Source organism: Mixophyes fleayi (assembly GCF_038048845.1).
Source record: "Mixophyes fleayi isolate aMixFle1 chromosome 12 unlocalized genomic scaffold, aMixFle1.hap1 SUPER_12_unloc_3, whole genome shotgun sequence".
NCBI lineage: Eukaryota > Metazoa > Chordata > Amphibia > Anura > Limnodynastidae > Mixophyes > Mixophyes fleayi.
The window spans coordinates 351664-371999 of NW_027445897.1; the positions used below are offsets into that span (position 1 = coordinate 351664).

The 20336-nt window shown below is 42.6% G+C and overlaps 2 protein-coding genes across 2 annotated transcripts in view; both read right to left on the bottom strand.

Annotated features, from left to right (window-relative positions):
* Window positions 1–750, bottom strand: part of LOC142112129 (uncharacterized) — a 23859-nt gene extending 23109 nt beyond the window's left edge. Inside the window, exons 1-2 of the mRNA XM_075193966.1 lie at window positions 723–750; window positions 255–392 (exon numbers count right to left, since the gene is read on the bottom strand). Of these exons, the coding sequence (XP_075050067.1) occupies window positions 255–392; window positions 723–750 (166 nt within the window). The remainder of the gene's footprint in view (window positions 1–254; window positions 393–722) is intronic.
* Window positions 725–20124, bottom strand: LOC142112122 (scavenger receptor cysteine-rich type 1 protein M130-like). Its single transcript, XM_075193959.1, has 8 exons — window positions 19934–20124; window positions 17303–17617; window positions 16667–17002; window positions 15392–15706; window positions 13664–13975; window positions 4122–4184; window positions 1622–1936; window positions 725–839 (listed from the first exon to the last, which is right to left on the bottom strand). The coding sequence occupies exons 1-8, from the start codon at window positions 20118–20120 to the stop codon at window positions 790–792; spliced, it is 1893 nt and encodes a 630-aa protein (XP_075050060.1). The 5' UTR covers window positions 20121–20124; the 3' UTR covers window positions 725–789.
* Window positions 20125–20336: the final 212 nt, after the last annotated feature.

A 20336-nucleotide genomic window follows, 5' to 3' on the forward strand; every position in this document is an offset into this window, starting at 1 on the left:
GCCACATTGTACCCATGTGCACAGGTCCTTAGGGGGCAAGAAGTGTGGGGGGGCTAGTAGGACAAATGTTGGCGGGAGTACAATACAGTTCTATGATTCTTCCGTTAGTTCCCTTTACACTCAGTGGTGGACGTGGGCTGGTATACGTGGTACGCCATACCTCCACTTGTCCAACTTATTCTAATACATGAGCAGAATGTGCAGTATCAGGGGTGTAAGGTTTGGTTATATAATAGCACCAATACCATACTCACCTCTCTTATATCTCTTCATACGTTTTATCAGAACCCCGACAACAATGATTCCCATCCCAACCAAGGTCACCGAGACGATGAAGACCACAAGGAAAACCGTTGGGATATATGACGGGGGTTGAACTGTTCGGAGCCGCCCTAAATCATATTACACAGAATATAGTGTCAGAGGGACATTCCAATAATAAGTAACTGACAGCACGACTATTACTAAGATACCAGTTACTAATACCACTCACAGATATATACGTACACGTGGCTCACAGATATATACATAAACGTGGCTCACGGATATATACGTAAATGTGGCTCACGGATATATAGAAGCAGATAAAGAAATAGATAGTATGACATTCAGAATATCTCATGTAAATGATCAGCCACGAGACCTGAGATGGTTATTTGTAAAACATCCAACATACAATCACTCAGGTTAGATGTGACATCTGATTGGTCGGCAGCTCTTACTAACGGGAAGGGAACAGGGCACCGTCATTGTGTTGGGGGATATAAGTCACTGCGAAATCGGAAGCATTTATAGAGCATTACCTGAAGTGGTGACTGTTGTTGGAGGTGGATAATTTTCTGTAGGACCAATAAAAATAAATAAAACCAATCAGTAAATACAAATAACATTTCTTACCCATCACATGCTCTGTAATAGGACACAGAAGCCGTGAGGACTATACAGCATTTACTCATTATATCTCTTTATAACACTAAAGTGTTCATATCCCTGTATAATACCCAGTTATACTGACACGTGTACATAACTCCTAATCATGTGTCACATCACTGTATTACATGTTGTAGCGTGTACAGTCCACATGGTGCCAGGGATACATATGGAGATGGCTGTATGACCATGGTGTAATGATACGTAATGATGGTGCCTATCCAGCCTCTTCTGATTGGCTGATTGTGTACTGACCCCTCCAGCTGATAAATGATCTCAGGTTGCGTCCAGCTGTTTATATCACTTATTAGTCATTTCTAATTGGACGACTGCGGGAAAGAAGACTCACAATTCATGTTTCATCCCTTAAACAAGGGATGTGTTTATTGGATCACAGTCTATATAATATGACTTTAGCATTTACCACTAACACTGTCAGACCACAACTGTGCTCTATCGTTAGGTGTAAATGTACACACTTGTACACCGGATGTCACCTGGCACAAATACTACAGTTTTATAGTTATACATAAGATCTATCTAACACAATATACACATGTAAGTACCATTCTGTGTATGTCTCTCTCTATGTAGATTCAGTGCACAAATGCGTCATCTCTAATAAGTAAATATGATTAGTGGACTCTCTAAGTTAGCATTATATAATGACATACCACATACAGTAAGTTACCCATGCACACGACTCCGGCATCCTCCTTGTGGAGACAATCGCTCATGTTCCAGCGCAGAGCCCAGCAGTCTTGCAGCACTCGCTCATGACCTCGGCAATTCACCTCGCTCAGCCAGATGGGACCGGTCCCGCTTTCATTCAGGGCCCCTCCAGTGGCATTCATAGCGGGGCCACACCCCACCTGTTTACATACCACTTCTGCATCCTTCATGTCCCAATCATCATCACAGACTGTCCCCCAACCTCCCTGATAATAAAGCTCCACTCTGCCCGAGCAGTTATTGGCTCCCTCTTTGAGACGGACTCGGTCTCTGTCTGGTGAGGAAAAAAAGGGGAGAGAATATATACGTCACTTGTCTGTAATGTTCTGTACAACTAATGGTCAGACTGCAGATTATCCAGTATCAGACCTCACTATGTGACATGTTTGTACTTACTGACATTACCTGTCAGACTACTTATTAATCCCTATATATGATTGACTAACACATAGCTGTCATATAGTAGTTTTATGTGCGGATTGTGAGTCTGACATATCTTATTATAAGTAAATAGATGCGGCCACAACAATGATACGTCCTGAGGACGGAATAAAGTCCATTTAATGGACTTCGGTCTTCGGTCTCAAGTACCACCTTTATGCTGATGACACTCAACTCTACCTTTCCTCTCCTGATCTCTCTCCCTCCCTTCTCTCCAGGGTATCCGCATGCCTCTCTGCCATCTCCTCCTGGATGTCCTCTAGATTTCTTAAACTCAATCTTGCTAAAACTGAACTCATTGTCTTTCCTCCCTCTCGTACCTCCTTCACCTCTGACCTCTCTATCAATGTTGACAACTCATCTATCTCCCCTGTTCCCCAACTCCGCTGCCTAGGTGTCATCCTCGACTCCTCTCTCTCCTTTGCCCCTCACATTCACTCTCTCGCTAAATCCTGCCGTTTCCAGCTTCGCAACATTGCCCGCATTCGGCCCTTCCTCTCCCAGGATGCCACCAAATCTGTCGTCCACTCTCTGATCATCTCCCGCTTGGACTACTGCAACCTTCTCCTTATCGGCCTCCCCCTCTTTCATCTCGCTCCTATTAGATCTGTACTTAACGCCGCTGCTAGGCTTATTTTCCTCTCTCGCCATTCCACCTCTGTCTCCCCACTCTACCAAGCCCTTCACTGGCTCCCCTTCCCATACAGAATCCTTTTCAAGCTCCTCACTCTGACTTACAAGGCCCTCGCCAACTCCACTGCTCCCTACATCTCTAACCTCATCTCTATTCACACTCCCTCCCGCCCACTGCAATCGTCCAATGATCATCGCCTCTCTTCCCCTCTGATTACCTCCTCTCACGCACGTATCCAAGACTTCTCCCGCGCCGCTCTCCTCCATTGGAACAAGCTCCCCCGCTCCATCAGAACTTCCCCTAATCTGTCCTCTTTCAAACGAACATTAAAAACCCACCTTTTCCTTAAAGCCTTCCAGTCTCATGCCTAAACTCCCACCGGTCGGCTACCTCTCTTTCTCATCCCTTCTTCCCTTCTCCCCCTTCCTCGACTCCGTCTCCGTTTCTCCCGTCTCTCCGTCTCATCCATGTGTCTGTCTGTCTTCCCCTCCCTTTAGATTGTTCGCTCCTTTGAGCGGGGCTCTCCTACCTTCTGTTTCCATCACTTTTAACTGCGCTCTCCAGCTACTCAGCTCACCTCCTCTCTGTCCCTCTGCCCTCTGTCTCCTCTCGCTTCTCTCCGCTCCCCTCAGTGACTCTCAACCTGTCATCCGTGCCCACCCTCTTGGGCCATAGTTACCTGCCTATACTCACTTTTCCCCTCCCTCCCTCTCTTTCATGCTGTGCCTGAGCCCCCAGAGTTATAGTGCTTACTGTTACTTGTACTGTGCCATTGTTTGTCCCTGTACGGCGCTACGGATACTTTGTGGCACCCTATAAATAAAAATTAATAATAATAATAATAATAATAATAATTTCATGATGATGCCGGTAATTTACTGTTTTATAATAAGATATAAATAAATCATAAAAAAACAGTGCCCCCATCACAATATGAAATGTCACTAGTTCCTAGTAATGTGATAGGACGGCATTGTTATTATTACAGTGATATCACAATCTCCTAGTTATGTGATAGGTTGGCATTGTTATGATTACAGTGATGTCACTAGATCCTAGTGATGTGATAGGTCGGCATTGTTATGATCACAGTGATGTCACTAGATCCTAGTGATGTGATAGGTCGGCATCGATATTGGTTCAGGTCACCACGTTGCTGCCTCCACAGATATAAAGTAAAATACCTGTATGACCTAATGATAATGATGATGTATAATTCCTAGACACATAATATGTGTTGTTGCAGCTTCTACTCACTGAATTATATGAATATGTTATTTCCATGTCAGTAGATAGTAACCATGAAGCACCGTCTCTGTAGGACATGATTATCCAGCGACGGTGGGATAATAGTATTATAGATGGAGTATAATAAAATCCTCACCTGAACAGGGCTCTGACGTTGGGCAGTTACCAGGAAGTTGTGTCTTCGGTTTCCTTTCCTCACCTATTTATGAGATGATAAAGTACAGTTATCAATTGTCAGCTGCAGGAACCACGTTCTTCAGATCTCTGCATCTCAGTGAGAAGTATGTGGGGAAACCAGCAGTAAATCATTGTTCTTCTGTCTCCTGGTGACAGTTGTGAGGAGAGGAAATCACATCCAATCACTGTCATCTGATAATTAGTATCAGAATGTGAGATGTTAGGACACAGAGAGAAGGGCCATAAATCTGTGTTTTATTATAATCATCACCTATAATATAATACTGGTACATCTGTGTCAGCGCTTATTGCATTAAATTTGGGCTCCCTGATTCATCTTCGAACGCAATGTGAACGCAACTTGCACACACGTAACTTACACACATATAACTTACACACGTGTAACTTACACACATATAACTTACACACGTGTAACTTACACACATATAACTTACACACATGTCACTTACACATGTCACTTGCACACACGTCACTTACACACACGTCACTTACACACATGTCACTTACACACACGTCACTTACACACATGTCACTTACACACATGTAACTTACACACATGTCACTTGCAGACATGTAACTTACACACGTCACTTGCAGACATGTAACTTACACACATGTCACTTGCACACATGTAACTTACACACGTACCCCCGTATTCAAAGCCAAGTGGATCTCAAGAAATGTTTCCATGTGTACCTGGGTATAAGTACGATCTGACTGTACGTTACTAGCCGTATGTAGACAGATAGAGCACAGCGCATTACATTTGTTTTTTCATGACACATATGTTAGGATGCTCTTATTACGTACTGTACCTAAAATGAGTTTTCTAGAGCTGCTCTTACTTGCAAACACATGTTCTGGCATACATACGTGTAGTCATCACTATCATATAATACTTACACCTGGAGCAAGTGATACGGCTAAGTAACACGTATGTAAGAGATTCCTGGTCACACACGATACGTCACGCACATGGACTTGTGTATGAAGATGAATCAAGATGTATATGTCTAGCTTCCATCTCTAGATGAACATTGTATGTTGTTATGTGTTCAGCAGAACTCCGTCCAATTGAATTGCTTTGAGAATCCAAGACCATGGCATGTGCTGTGTATTTACTGGGGCACCAACCTCAGTTTTACTCTCTTCATACGTGTTGTGTGCAGGTCAGTAAAAGTGATAATATTTGTTTATATGTCTTGTCTTTGGGTAAAGACATTTACACACATCAGGCAGCCGTGATATCTTGGAGATCCCTTCTGCTCCCCACTTTCCTCTATATATCACCTGCCATCTGCTTTATTCCTCACATCCAGACTCTCTCCCAGTCCTGTCGACTCCACCTTATAAACATTGCCAGAATACGCCCGTTTCTCACTCAACTTTCTTCCAAAACTTTTATCCATTCTCTCATCATCTCCCGTCTTGACTATTGCCACCTCCTGCTATCTGGCATTCCTGACACCCATATATCCACACTTCAATCCATCCTAAATGCTGCTGCAAGACTGATCTTCCTCTCTCACCGCTCCACATCTGCTGCGCAACTCTACAATTCCCTACACTGGCTCCCTGTGTCCTACAGAATCAAAATCAAATTACTCTCCTTTACCTACAAAGCCCTCAACAGAAAAGGACTCATTCCCCTGTTATGTGTAGGGATGTGCACCGGCGACTTTTGAGGTCTCGTGTTTTGTGTTTTGGATCCGGATTTTCTCGATCTTTTGGGTTCGGATTTGTTTCGCAAAACACCTGCCGAAAGGTTTTGGTTCGGATTTAAGGTTTTGGATTCGGATTTTTTTTGAAAAAAACCTAAAAAGTGTAAAAATCAAGTTTTTGGGCTTATTTTCACTCCTATGCTATTATTAACCTCAATAACATTCAATAACAATAATTTCCACTAATTTAAAGGCTATTCTGAAAACCTAACACCTCACAATATTTTTTTTTTTTAGTACAAAACGTTGCAACGAGGTATCTTTCTGGACTGCGTAGAGGAGTGTTCCCCACAATATAAATAAAAACCCATCAACTGGTCTGAATTACACCCAAAAATAGTATCTGGACTGCGTAGAGGACTGGCCACTGGCCACCACAATATAATATATAGAAAACCTTCAACAGGTCTGCATTACACCCAAAAATAGTATCTGGACTGCGTAGAGTAGTGGGCACTGGGCACCACAATAAAAAATATATAGAAAACCTTCAACAGGTCTGAATTACACCCAAAAATAGTATCTGGACTGCGTAGAGTAGTGGGCACTGGGCACCACAATAAAAAATATATAGAAAACCTTCAACAGGTCTGAATTACACCCAAAAATAGTATCTGGACTGCGTAGAGGACTGGCCACTGGCCACCACAATATAATATATAGAAAACCTTCAACAGGTCTGCATTACACCCAAAAATAGTATCTGGACTGCGTAGAGGACTGGCCACTGGCCACCACAATAAAATATATAAAAAACCTTCAACAGGTCTGCATTACACTGCACATACGGCTGCTCCTCCATCCTCTCCATCATATACATGTTGGAGTTTCAGCGTGTGAAAACCTCTTGTTTTTGATAATGTCAGTGCATTTTGAATATTTTTCAATTTGCCCCACAACACTGAATGTACTTTATCTATGATACGCATCTATCTTTCTTGACTGCGTAGTGTGGTGGCCCCGGTACACAATTTGGTACCGAGGCCTTACGGCGGCGCAAAAAAATTTGGGTGTATGGTCATACATTCAGGGGCGTAGCTAGCCAAACGGCGGTGCAAAAATTTTGGGAGGTGTGGTCATGCATTTGGGGGCGTGGCAAACGTGCCATTGGGCGTGGCTAACATAAAAACCACTAGGCTCTCAATTCGCCGGAGTGTCACATATGTTCAAGCACTCCTGACTTTCAGGACATCTACCACCACAGTGTAGATTACAAACAATGCAGTGTGTAAACAAACAGTTCAGTCTTGGCCTACACCTTACATTGGGCACAACATTCACCAAAAATTGCCATTGTCCCTACTAGAATCACAACATTTCACACACTGTGCTGCTCTCTCCTACCTGTTCTTCTCACTTTCTCCACCTGTGGCTGCTGGTTTCTTTAGTTGTGGCTTGTCCGGATCCAGAAATGTTGGAGGACCTATTTTGAAAAAAAAAATGGCTACATTTAGAAAATTACAGCCAGCCCCGGCGTTAAATCAATAGCACCCACGATTAATAATTAGGCCTTCCTCCAGCCCCAACATTAAAATAATACTATTCACATTTAATAAATAAACCTATTTCACTTCCTGCAAACAGCCCCAGCAATACCTATTTCCCGCAACCATCACTGCCATTAAATAATTCATAGTCACATTTAATAAATAGACCTCATTCTCCCTAAACTCACCCCAAGATTCAATAGCCCCCAAACCACCCCATCTTAAATTAATAGTCCCTACTATTAAATTGCCTCACCATCACCCTACAAACAAAATAGCGCCTATTAATTAGCCGCCACCTACCTCACACACACTACATTGCAACAAGCCCCCTGTGCCATCACACACACAATACTGTGCCCCTTCATCACAACTACACTGTACCCCCTTATGCTCACACTGCGACCTCCATGCTGCTTTTCCCCCTTCTTTTTTACTTTGTGCCTCTCTCCCACTTTTTTTATTCCTCTGTTCCTCTCTCCCACTTTTTTTCCTCCTCTGTTCCTCTCTCCCACTTTTTTTTCCTCCTCTGTTCCTCTCTCCCACTTTTTTTTCCTCCTCTGTTCCTCTCTCCCACTTTTTTTTCCTCCTCTGTTCCTCTCTCCCCAATTTTTTTTTATTCCTCTGTGGCTCTCTCCTTTTTTTCCTCCTCTGTTCCTCTCTCCCACTTTTTTTCCCTCCTCTGTTCCTCTCTCCCACTTTTTTTCCCTCCTCTGTTCCTCTCTCCCCAATTTTTTTTTATTCCCCTGTGGCTCTCTCCTTTTTTTCCTCCTCTGTTCCTCTCTCCCACTTTTTTTCCCTCCTCTGTTCCTCTCTCCCACTTTTTTTCCCTCCTCTGTTCCTCTCTCCCCAATTTTTTTTTATTCCCCTGTGGCTCTCTCCTTTTTTTCCTCCTCTGTTCCTCTCTCCCACTTTTTTTTTTATTACTCTGTGGCTCTCTCCTTTTTTTCCTCCTCTGTTTCTCTGTCCCCTTTCTTTATAGTACTGTCCCTCCCTGTTTTCCTCCCCTTGCCTCTCCGTTTCTTTACTTACCTTTTGTCAACTTCTTTCTTTTCTTTTCTGCTCTTCTGTCTCCTCTTCTGTCTTCTTTCTTCATGCTGGCTGCGGCGCTCCTCACTGACTGACAGGCGTGACTTGATGACGTCACGCCCGGCAGTCAGTGTGAATGGAGGAGAGGAGGGACACGGCGCCGCGCGATCACGTGAGTATTTATTTATTTATTTATTTTTTTTTATTTATTCTTTCTGCAAATATTCGTGCAATGGACAGTTACTTTTTCATTGAAAGACTCAAGCTTTCAAGTGTAGTGTTTATAAAATATAAACAACAATACAGTAGTTCTAGAGCACGTCAATCCCTCTTGTTTTAAATTATGACAGGGCATTTTACTTTTGGTTTAATTTCCTGAATTTGTTTAAATTTGGTTTTACTTTTTGAACATGGCAAACGACTGTTGATTGGTCATATAATGCAAACAAAAAGTTCCAAGATGGAATTGTCCTTGAGCCCTCCCACCCACCCTTATGTTGTTGAAATAGGACATTCACACTTTAACAAACCAATCATTTCAGCGACAGGGCCTACCAAACAACTTTGGCTGAAATGATTGGTTTGTTTGGGCCCCCACACCAATAAAACAATTCATCTCTCCCTGTACAAACTAAACAGGCTCTACTGAGGAAAGATGTCGTCCTCATCCTCAACCTCTGATTCCTCTCCCCCTACAGTGTGTACTTCCTCCTCCTCATACATTATCAATTCATCCCCGCTGGACTCCACAACCACAGGTCCCTCTGTACTGTCTGGAGGGCAGTGCTGTACTTCATTGAGGAATTCATTATTCATTTTTATAAACATCATTTTTTCAACATTGTGAGGAAGCAACCTCCTTCGCCGCTCACTGACCAGGTTCCCAGCTGCACTAAAAACTCTTTCCGAGTACACACTGGAGGGGGGACAACGCAGTTAAAAAATAGAGCCAGTTTGTACAGGGGCTTCCAAACTGCCTTTTGGAGTTCTACCACGTCACTACCTCCAGTTAATTTAGATTGTAAATATAAATACTTTGAAGATAAAAAAAGCAGGCTGCACAGACTGTGGAGCTAGAAAGTGTAATTAAATGGACCACGTTACTTTGGTGGCTATCTATGCCCCCCCCCCCCGCCCCACACTTGTAGTTGAATATAAATAAAGCAGCCTGCATAGACTGTAGAACTAGAAATTCAAATATACAAAGAAATGGACAAAGACAGTTTGGTATCTGTCTGCATCAGATCCCCTCTCCACTAGGAGTAAAACAGAAAACTATTCAGCCGTTATATAATCTAGAATATAAATAGAAATTGAGAAAGGCAATTTGGTATCTGTCTGCATCATAATCATCAACATCCTCCTCAGCGCCAGCTACATCAATATCCTCCTCCCGGTGTACAACATTCACACCTTCATTAGCCAAATCTGTAACTGGACTGTGGGTGATCCTTCCAGCATATGCAGAGGGTGTGCTGCAAATGCTGGATGGAGTCACCTCTTCCCGTACAGTGATGGGAAGGTCAGGGTTCACAACCAACAACACCCTTGGACTCGCCTTGGGGATTTGTGATGTCATCTGTTTAGAAGGCAGAGTTCTTTGCTGTTTTGTTGTTGTTGCTGACAGCATAACTCTCTTAAATTTTTTGTAGGGGGGGGGAGGAGGGCTTAGATCCTTGGGTGAAGCTGGACCACTAGTCATGAACACGGGCCAGGGCCTAAGCCGTTCCTTGCCACTACGTGTCGTAAATGGCATATTGCCAACTTTACGTTTCTCCTCAGCTGATTTTAAGTTTCTCTTTTTGCTATTTTTTGAGAACTTGGGCTTTTTGGATTTTACATGCCCTGTACTAGGAGATTGGGCATCGGGCTTGCCAGACGACGTTGATGGCATTTCATCGTCTATGTCATGACTAGTGGCAGCAGCTTCAGCATTAGAAGGAAGTAGGTCTTGATCTTTCCCTACTTTATCCTCCAAATTTTGGTTTTCCATTATATGTAGCACAAGAGAGCGTACCCCTAAGCCACACACACTCGGCAAAGCCTTTAAAAATTATACAGGAGAGTACCACTGGACTTATACTGCTGAATCAGTGAACTTTGTAATAGCAGTACCACTGGACTTATACTGCTGAATCAGTGAACTTTGTAATAGCAGTACCACTGGACTTATACTGCTGAATCAGTGAACTTTGTAATAGCAGTACCACTGGACTTATACTGCTGAATCAGTGAACTTGGTAATATTGCAGTACCAATGGGCTTATACTGCAGGTTTGGTTTTGCAAATTTTGTTGTAATTAATTTTTTTTTTAATTATTTTTTTGTATTTTTTTTTATAACTTTTTTTTAATTTTGTAAACACTTGGGAATAATGGGGAAATAACTATGCCCTTAGAAGCACAGAGCAGAGGACACAGCACCACTGGACTGAACAGGACACAGCACAGGGCCCAGCAGCACCACTGAACTCAAAATTGACAGAGCACAGCACACAGCACCACTGGACTGATACTGCAGAATGTGTGAACTTTGTAATATTGCAGTACCACTGGACTTTTACTGCTGAATGTGTGAACTTGGTAATATTGCAGTACCAATGGACTTATACTGCTGGATTGTTTTTGCAAATTTGGTTATAATTATATATTTTTTTTTTTAATTTTTAATTTTTATTTTTTTTATTACTTTTTTTTCATTTTTTAAAAACTTGGGAATAATGGGGAAATAACTATGCCCTTAGAAGCACAGAGCACAGGACACAGCACAGGACCCAGCAGCACTACTGAATTCAGCAGGACAGAGCACAGGACACAGCACCACTGGACTGATACTGCAGAATGTGTGAACTTTGTAATATTGCAGTACCACTGGACTTTTACTGCTGAATGTGTGAACTTGGTAATATTGCAGTACCAATGGGCTTATACTGCAGGATTGGTTGTGCAAATTTTGTTGTAGTTAAAAAATGAATAAATTCGTTTTTTGTATTTTTTTAAACACTTAGGAATATTGGGGAAATAACTATGCCCTTAGAAGCACAGAGCACAGGACACAGCACCACTGGACTGAACAGGACACAGCACAGGACCCAGCAGCACCACTGAACTCAGAAGGACAGAGCACAGGACACAGCACCACTGGACTGAGCACAGCACAGCACAGCACAGAACTGAACTGAACTGAACTGAACAGAACTGAACAGAACAGCATGAGATATAGCAGGACAGAGGACCACCTAACACACCCTCCCTCTACCCTGATCAATGCCCGAGTGAAGATGGCGGCGACTAGCAGGGAATTTATAGGATCCGAGTATCGCGAGATCCGACAACGGGATTATGAGTCAGAGCCTCAGTTTCAGATTTGAATTTGGTGCCAATACCCGGATCTGTCTCGGATCCAACTCGGATCGGCAACGTTCGGGTGGGCTCGGATTTCATAAATCCGAGTGCGCTCATCTCTAGTTATGTGTCACTGTGAGTACTGCAATGAGCACTGGAGAAAAGAAAGAAAGCCAGAGAATAGTCTTAGGAGGTCAGACAGAAGATTGTGGCCAGACATGGACAATCTGAGGGCTACAAATCAATCTTCAGACACATTGATGTACCCGTTTCCACTATACATAATGTTATCAGGAAGTTTAAGGTCCGTCGCCCTGTAGCCAACCTCCCTGGGTGGGACCACAAGAGATAACTTGATGAAAGGATTGTTGGACTGGTGGAGAACACCTCGATCAGCAGCCCAGCAGATTCACGCCATCCTTCAGACACGGGTACAACAGTTTCTACTTGCACCACCTGTCAGCAATTCAATGAAAGGGGGATATATGGTAAGAGGCCTAGTAGGGCCCCACCGCTGGGTGAGAGACATAGGGAAGCCTGACTGGAGTTTACCAAAACACAGCTTATCCAACTCCTACTGGGAGAATGTCCGGTGGAGATTAGAGGTTTGGTGAAGCGCATCATCCCTATGGTTACAGAAAGCAAAATATCACATTCCCTACAGTCATCCAAGGAGAAGGTTCAGTGATGTCGCCTTAAAAGAATATACAGTGCAAAGGTGCCAATATTACATTCATGACTGCACTTATAGCTTTTATCTACAAATGTTTAACGTATATACAGACACATATTATATATATATATATATATATATATATATATATATATATACACACAAGTTACCCCTGCATGATACTCATGCATTCTAGTCAAATCAAGCTACTTATGGTGTTAAAAAGGTTCTTGTCATGCATTTGGGCCATAGCCCAGGCCTCCTCAGGGGAAGAGCGTTACTTCACGACGTAAGCGCCCTTTTTTAACGTGGTTTTGTCCACATGTCACCACCTCATCATTTTTCTCCATCACCTCATCCTTCATTTTCATCGCCACATCTATCCAGATGTCTATCCAGACACAGGGATCTCTCTCAGCGGTCCTGAGTATCACACTCCTCTCACTCTGTCACCCCCGGCAACCACCAACCACTCCCCACTGTCACCCCCGGCAACCACCAACCACTCCCAACTGTCACTTCTCCTTCAAGAAATATATCTATATTTTTTTAAAATCTTTATAAACACTTTTAACAATTAACAAATTAAATTAACAAATTAAAAACATCTTAGTATACCAAATTTCAGCCCTTTCTGAATTTTTTTTCCACACACACTAAGAATTTAGTAGGTCAGTGTATAACTCCGCCCAGCAGGTGGCGCTGCAGCTTGGTTTTATTTTTTTCACACACACACACACACACACACACACACAGACAGACTAACACACGCCACTAAGCATTTATATTATAGATATTCATTCTATTCTATAATCATGTAAATCAGACTTGGTAGCTTTTATAAATTGGGTAAGTGTGTAATCAAAGCACTTAAACAGAATAAGTAAAATTACAGCTCAGTACTGTCACTTTTCCATTGTATCAAATAATTTACTAGAAAACATACTTAGATCATATTTCCTGGTGGTGTTACCTACAGGCTGTTATCTGAGGATCTAACACAGGGATTGATGATCTGAGGATCAAGGAGGTGATCCCAGTAAAGCTTGTGATCCACTGGTTACTTCAGTATCCAATACAGATATATATATTCTTTATCAGAAACAGTTCTATTAATTTTAGTACATCCATATTCATTAACATTATATTATATAAACCAAGTAATTAATCAGCATGATGAGATGCAGATCAGGAAACATGGTGTAAATAAACATTCAGTTACTCACACACAATCCTGGCTAGGTCTCTATCATCGCAGGAGTTGATATTCCATGGAGATGAAGGACACTGCCATAAGAAGTTGGCACCTTTGTGACAATTAATATGGTCCACCCAAAAAGGTTTATTTCCTTTGCCAAATGTCTCCTGTGCAGTAAGTAAGTGACCCTTAGATCCACAGCTCAGATGTCTGCAGATAACAGAGATTGAGTCTTCTGGCATAACGTTATTACATACAGATCCCCAACTTCCATTATAATAGACTTCCAGGCGTCCTTCACAGTCATGTGACCCACTAACCAGACGAAGGTCCAGGAACTCTGCAAGAACAAATGTATTAATCAGCTCTGTCAGAGTTGTTCACTTACCTGTAATTACTGATTTATATTGCAACTATTTTTAAGCTAGTAACATAACAGGAATCATCTGGCCAAAATAATTAGAACAATTTATAGGTAGGAAACGTTTTACTACAATTTAGTCTTAGATTGAGATAGCAAAAAGCATCCAGATGCAGTCAGTCCAAAGATAAGCAAACACGTTAGCAATGCTCAAATGTAAAATGTATTCCTCGTCTCAGCCTGATCTAACCACCTACCCGATGCCTTACTCAGGGCAGGTAATCCCTAACACTTGTACTATTGTGTGGTCAGAAGTAAGTTATTGATGGTTTTGTTGTACACACAGAGATGATCACCAGGTGTTTCTTCCTATATTTTGTGATGCCAATTGTCAGAAACTTGGATAACTCCTCTATAACCAACTATATGTAGCTTTCACTTATAGCTTCCCTATCCACATAGAGAGCGATATGCTCACCGGTACTCGGTTTTCCCCAGGACTTAACACGTGATAGTAGGAGCTTAAACCAATCATGATATTGGTGCAGGATAACATTGGAGACTGAAATGGCAGACAGGAGGGCACTGAGTTTAGGACTTACCAAGGTGATCAGCAGGTCTTGCAGAGCTACTAAACATGTAGTTCCTCCAGAGGTAGAATAGTGTAAACCAGGAAGGGACAGCAGGCAGCTAGACGAATGTCCAAGCAGTGTCAAGACAGGCAGCTAACAGACAGTGTCAGAACCCAGGCCGAGGTCAGCGCAGGCAGCTAGATGAATGTTGAAGCAGTGTCAGGACAGACAGCATGCAGACAGTGTCAGAACCCAGGCCGAGGTCAGCACAGACAGCAAACAGTGTCATAACCCAGGCCGAGGTCAGCACAGACAGCTAGACAAAATGTCCAAGCAGTGTCAGGACAGACCGCATGCAGACAGTGTCAGAACCCAGACCGAGGTCAGCGCAGACAGCTAACAGTGTCATAATCAAGGCCGAGGTCAGCGCAGGCAGCTAGACGAATGTCCAAGTAGTGTCAGGACATACAGCAGGCAGACAATGTCAGAACCCAGGCTGATGTCAGTCCAGGCAGCTAACAGACTAGGTCAGTATCCAGGCACTCGTTAGGGCAGGCAACAAACAGACAGGGTTAATATCCAAGGAAAGGTCACACCAAGAGCAGTCATAACAAGAAAGCAGGCTTAGCAACTGCACAGCATGGCTGAAGCTATTAATGGCATGAGATATAGGACTCCCTGTACTATAAGGACCAGGGAGAAAATTGTAAGGCTCCTGCTGAACCTATCACCTGGCTGCTTGATGGTTGCCATAGCAACTCAGTTGTAAAAAGGAAAGTTGGGATTCATAGCGGACACCGATCCTGACACATTTACTATGTACCTGAACATATTACACCACTGTCCTCTTTGTGTCCACAATTGTGCTGACCCCACTGTCTGAATGTGCAGTTCCAAAGAACAGTTTCATTCCCTGTACATTGTACATTGTCCATCCAGATCTTCCCAGTTCCTCTCCCATAATGGGCCTGGGTTGTGGCAGTAACAGCATAGCCACAATTTAGCTGTTTACAAACCACATTGGCATCTGCTTGGTCCCATAAGTCATCACAGATAGTCCCCCACTGTCCCTGGTGATAGACCTCCACTCTACCAGCACAGCGACCAGGACCATTCACCAACCGTAGACGTTTGCTCTCTGTATTAGGAGACACAACATGGATATATTAGTATATCTGATACCTTATGTCAAATAACATTACACATTCACAGTAAATAAAGTATTTTACCCAATCACTGAAATTCAAAGGAAATTCTATCTAGTTATTTTATAGAATTAACTATTGTGGGATGTATAGTAGAAATAAACATTAATACAGAAAAGAGTATATCACAGGGACGTCAGATAGACCAGCAGGTGAAGGTAAAAGTAGAGTTGGATTTAAATCTACTATTCGGAGCTATCGCGTTATTTGGGACCTTACAACTAAACAATGATAATGGTGAAGGAGAGAGAGGGAATTAATTCCCTAATATCATCCAAGGTGAATCTTAATCAGATGATGACTCCTGAGATTCAAGAATATGAGTAACACACATAACCATTTCAGGTGCCTGTAGAGGCCTTCAGGTGACCACCTGCATCTCCAACTGGAGAAATGTGGCAGCGTGGTCCAAGTACTGGCAGAACACTGAATGGCACTTATCTAGATCTTACTCACCTTTGGACCACACGTTGTCACAGATGTAACAATTCATACAATAAATGGCGATGTGGACACTTCATCACACATAAGTCCATCCCGCACATGTTAAATGGCCTCTCTGACTCCTATTCCTCTCTGGCCCATTGGATATGAGCAGAGAGAAGCTACCAGGAGCAGTGTCAGCTCACCATGCCTGGTCTTACACAGTATTATCTGCTTGTATGGCACAATGTAAGAATGTTCTATGTGTCATGTATGTGCAGTCCAGTATATCTGAATGTGATCCTACCTACTGATGTGTTACATACTAACACTCAGACACACCAGGCACCAAGCATGGCTATCAGCAGATATGTAGTTCCACATGCACCAAAGTGGACATGATTATAATCACAATACCAATACATGTCAGATTATAAATGATCTCTTTATAATACATGAATCTTCTATACCTGAGCAGATTACTCCGACATCCTTTCCCTCTATAGAATATGTCACTGTAGAGGGTGGAACAGTAGATGAGAAGTTCTCCAGTTGGGTCTTGTGTCTCCAGTTGGGTAGTTGGAACAAATATCTCTTGGATGTCACATGTCCACCGATCACCGGTGGTGTTCCAATAGGAAATGCCTCAACTGCGTCCCCACAATGCAATTCTCTGCAGACAGCTTCAGCCTCCTTTATGTCCCATTGATCGGCTACCACTCTGCTCCATGTGTCATTTGTGAGGACCTCTAGTCTCCCTGCACAATGACTTTCTCCATCCATCAGACGCACAAACTCCTTCTGTCCTGTAGGTGTGTAACAGACAGTAGGATTAAGTTGTACAGCAGGACAAAATGTTATCTTTATGTGCACCTGATACATGTTTACATGGAACCTGCTGCTGCAGTGAGAGAGAACAGAGGGATCTGTTTACTTCCTATAGAGGAGCTGGTTTGGATAGTGACACAATGAGGATAAACACCAATCACCTTCTGAGGACATTTGGCTCCCTCATTACCACCATGGGGTTGGCTATCAGTAGGATGATGTATGGAACTGTTGTACTAATGCCCCAATGTGTAGGAGAACTGTACAGTCAGACTTACCTGTACAAATCACACCTGCAGTGTCCCAATGTGGACACTTATTGTTTCCAAGTGTAGTGACATCACATTCCCACAGGTGATACTCAGATCCTTTACAGTGATACCTATCTGTCCAAGGTTCATTTGTTGCCCCATAATATCCTCCAGCTGGAAGTGAGGCAGCTGTACCACAGTGTAATTGTCTACACAGGACATTAGCTGCTTGTAGATTCCAGTGGGAATTACACAGTGACTTCCATTGTCCTCGGTGTAAGAGCTCCACTCTGCCTGAGCAGTGATCACTATCGTTCACTAGTCTGTAGCCATTGAATGTACCTGTCAGACAGGAGAAGAATAAAACATGGTAATAACATGTTACAGTGGTGCAGACAATGTGTGAGACATTTAGAATTTTCTGAATTTCGCCATAAATGTTACTTTAACTGTGTCATACAACGTGAGAAATAGAACACAATGAATCAAATAACACACAAAATGATCCAACATTAAATTTCTGCTCCAACTCATGGATGTTGTTGGTTTTCTTACATGACATCCACTCCAGGAGCTGCCACAACATTTCGATTGGATTAAGGTCTGGGCTTCCAAAAAACAAAAATATCTTCATTATTTGCAGGCTGACTTGTGTGCTCAGGGTCGTTGATTTGGTGCAAGATCCCGTTTCTGTTGATCTTCAGTTCATGGATGAATACAAGACAGTCTCATGAAGAATTCTCTGGTACAATCTAGAACTCATAGTTCCATCGATGATGGCCAGCTGTCCTGGAGCTGTGGCAGCAAAACAACCACAAACCATGACACTACCACCACCGTGGCTCACGGTTGGGATGGGATAACTATGTTGGAATGCAGTGATTGGTTTTATTCAAAGTGTTTCTCATTTAAGCCAAAAAGTTGTATTTTAGACTCAACCATCCATAGAACATTCTTTCAGTAGTTACATTTCTCTCTAACAAACGTTACTAGGGCAGCCATTTTATCTTGGAGAGCAATGTCTTTTAGCCTTTCTATCATCCCATGCACACTATTCCTGCTCAGTGATTGGCTGATGGTGGACTCATGAACACTGACATCAGCCAGTGTAAGAGAGGCCTGGAGATCCTTTCACGTTACACTGGGGTACTTTGTGATATCCTGGAATATTATTTGCCTTACTCTTAGAGTTTCTATGTTGGACGACCACTTCCAGGGAGAGGAGGAATGGTATTGAATTGTCTCCATTTGTGCATCACCCTGACAGTAGATTGGTAAAGCCAAAAGTCTTTAGAAATCATTTTGTGACCTTTCCTTCCCTGATGAACATCAATAAGACTTTTTCTGAAGTCCTCAGTAATCCCCTTGGATGGAGGCATGGCATGCATTCACAAGCCTGTCTGGTGAAGACCAGTCTGTGGTAGTGAAGTCCTCAGTAATCCCCTTGGATGGAGGCATGGCATGCATTCACAAGCCTGTCTGGTGTAGACCAGTCTGGGGTAGTGATGTCCTCAGTAATCCCCTTGGATGGAGGCATGGCATGCATTCACAAGCCTGTCTGGTGAAGACCAGTCTGGGGTAATGAAGTCCTCCGTAATCCCCTTGGATGGAGGCATGGCATGCATTCACAAGCCTGTCTGGTGACGACCAGTCTGTGGTAATGAAGTCCTCAGTAATCCCCTTGGATGGAGGCATGGCATGCATTCACAAGCCTGTCTGGTGAAGACCAGTCTGGGGTAATGATGTCCTCAGTAATCCCCTTGGATGGAGGCATGGCAGGCATTCACAAGCCTGTCTGGTGACGACCAGTCTGTGGTAGTGATGTCCTCAGTAATCCCCTTGGATGGAGGCATGGCATGCATTCACAAGCCTGTCTGGTGACGACCAGTCTGTGGTAATGAAGTCCTCAGTAATCCCCTTGGATGGAGGCATGGCATGCATTCACAAGCCTGTCTGGTGACGACCAGTCTGTGGTAATGAAGTCCTCAGTAATCCCCTTGGATGGAGGCATGGCATGCATTCACAAGCCTGTCTGGTGAAGACCAGTCTGTGGTAGTGAAGTCCTCAGTAATCCCCTTGGATGGAGGCATGGCATGCATTCACAAGTCTGTCTGGTGAAGACCAGTCTGTGGTAGTGAAGATTCAGTTTTATGATTTGTAAATAGGGCAGGACAACCTGGACTCACACCTAATTGTCATCCCATTGATTGACACTCTTGATTCAAGTTATCCCTGATAATCCTAGCGGTTCACAAAATGTTTCCAACAAATATATTTACTTTTGAATTATTTTGATCAATAAATGAATGGAAAAATATATAATTTTGTATGTTATTTGATTTATTAGATTGTTTATATTTCTATGACTCAGTTGAGGATCTGAACACATTTAAGGTTTTATGAAATATCTCATTAAGTAAATGTAAATACAGCATCATGACATTTGTTCTATTCATATCCGTAAGGCAGTATTTAAAAAAAGGAATTAAAATAATACATTTACAAATTATATATATTATCTATAGTAGTAAATGAAGCAGCATGACATATTATATAGACCCAGATGAATATAATGGGTTTAATAATAGATACCATACCTCATCATCAACATCATCAACATTTATTTATATAGCGCCAGCAAATTCTGTAGCGCTTTACCTAGACATTGAATGGTAAGGATATTTTGGTTGGTGCAGGTTCCCTCAGGCTTAGGATCTCTCACACAGTCCAGTAACTTGGACTCATTACCAACACACTTGATGTCTTCTGTCCGGATTATTTGACTCTTTCTTGTGTAGGTCATTAATGATGTCACCGCTAGTCCACATCCAATCTCCTTGCACATGACATTGGCTCCTCTTAGATCCATATTAGTCTCACAGACGTAGTCCCAAGTGATACCATGTCTTACTTCTAAGTGACCCGAACAATCACTAGGTCCATCAGTCAGTCTATATTCTCTGTGATCTGAAGAACAATCACTGACAGGTTATCACACAATCTGTAAAGAAATTGATTTATGTATTGTGTAATATAAGACAAAGTTGTAAAATTAAAACAT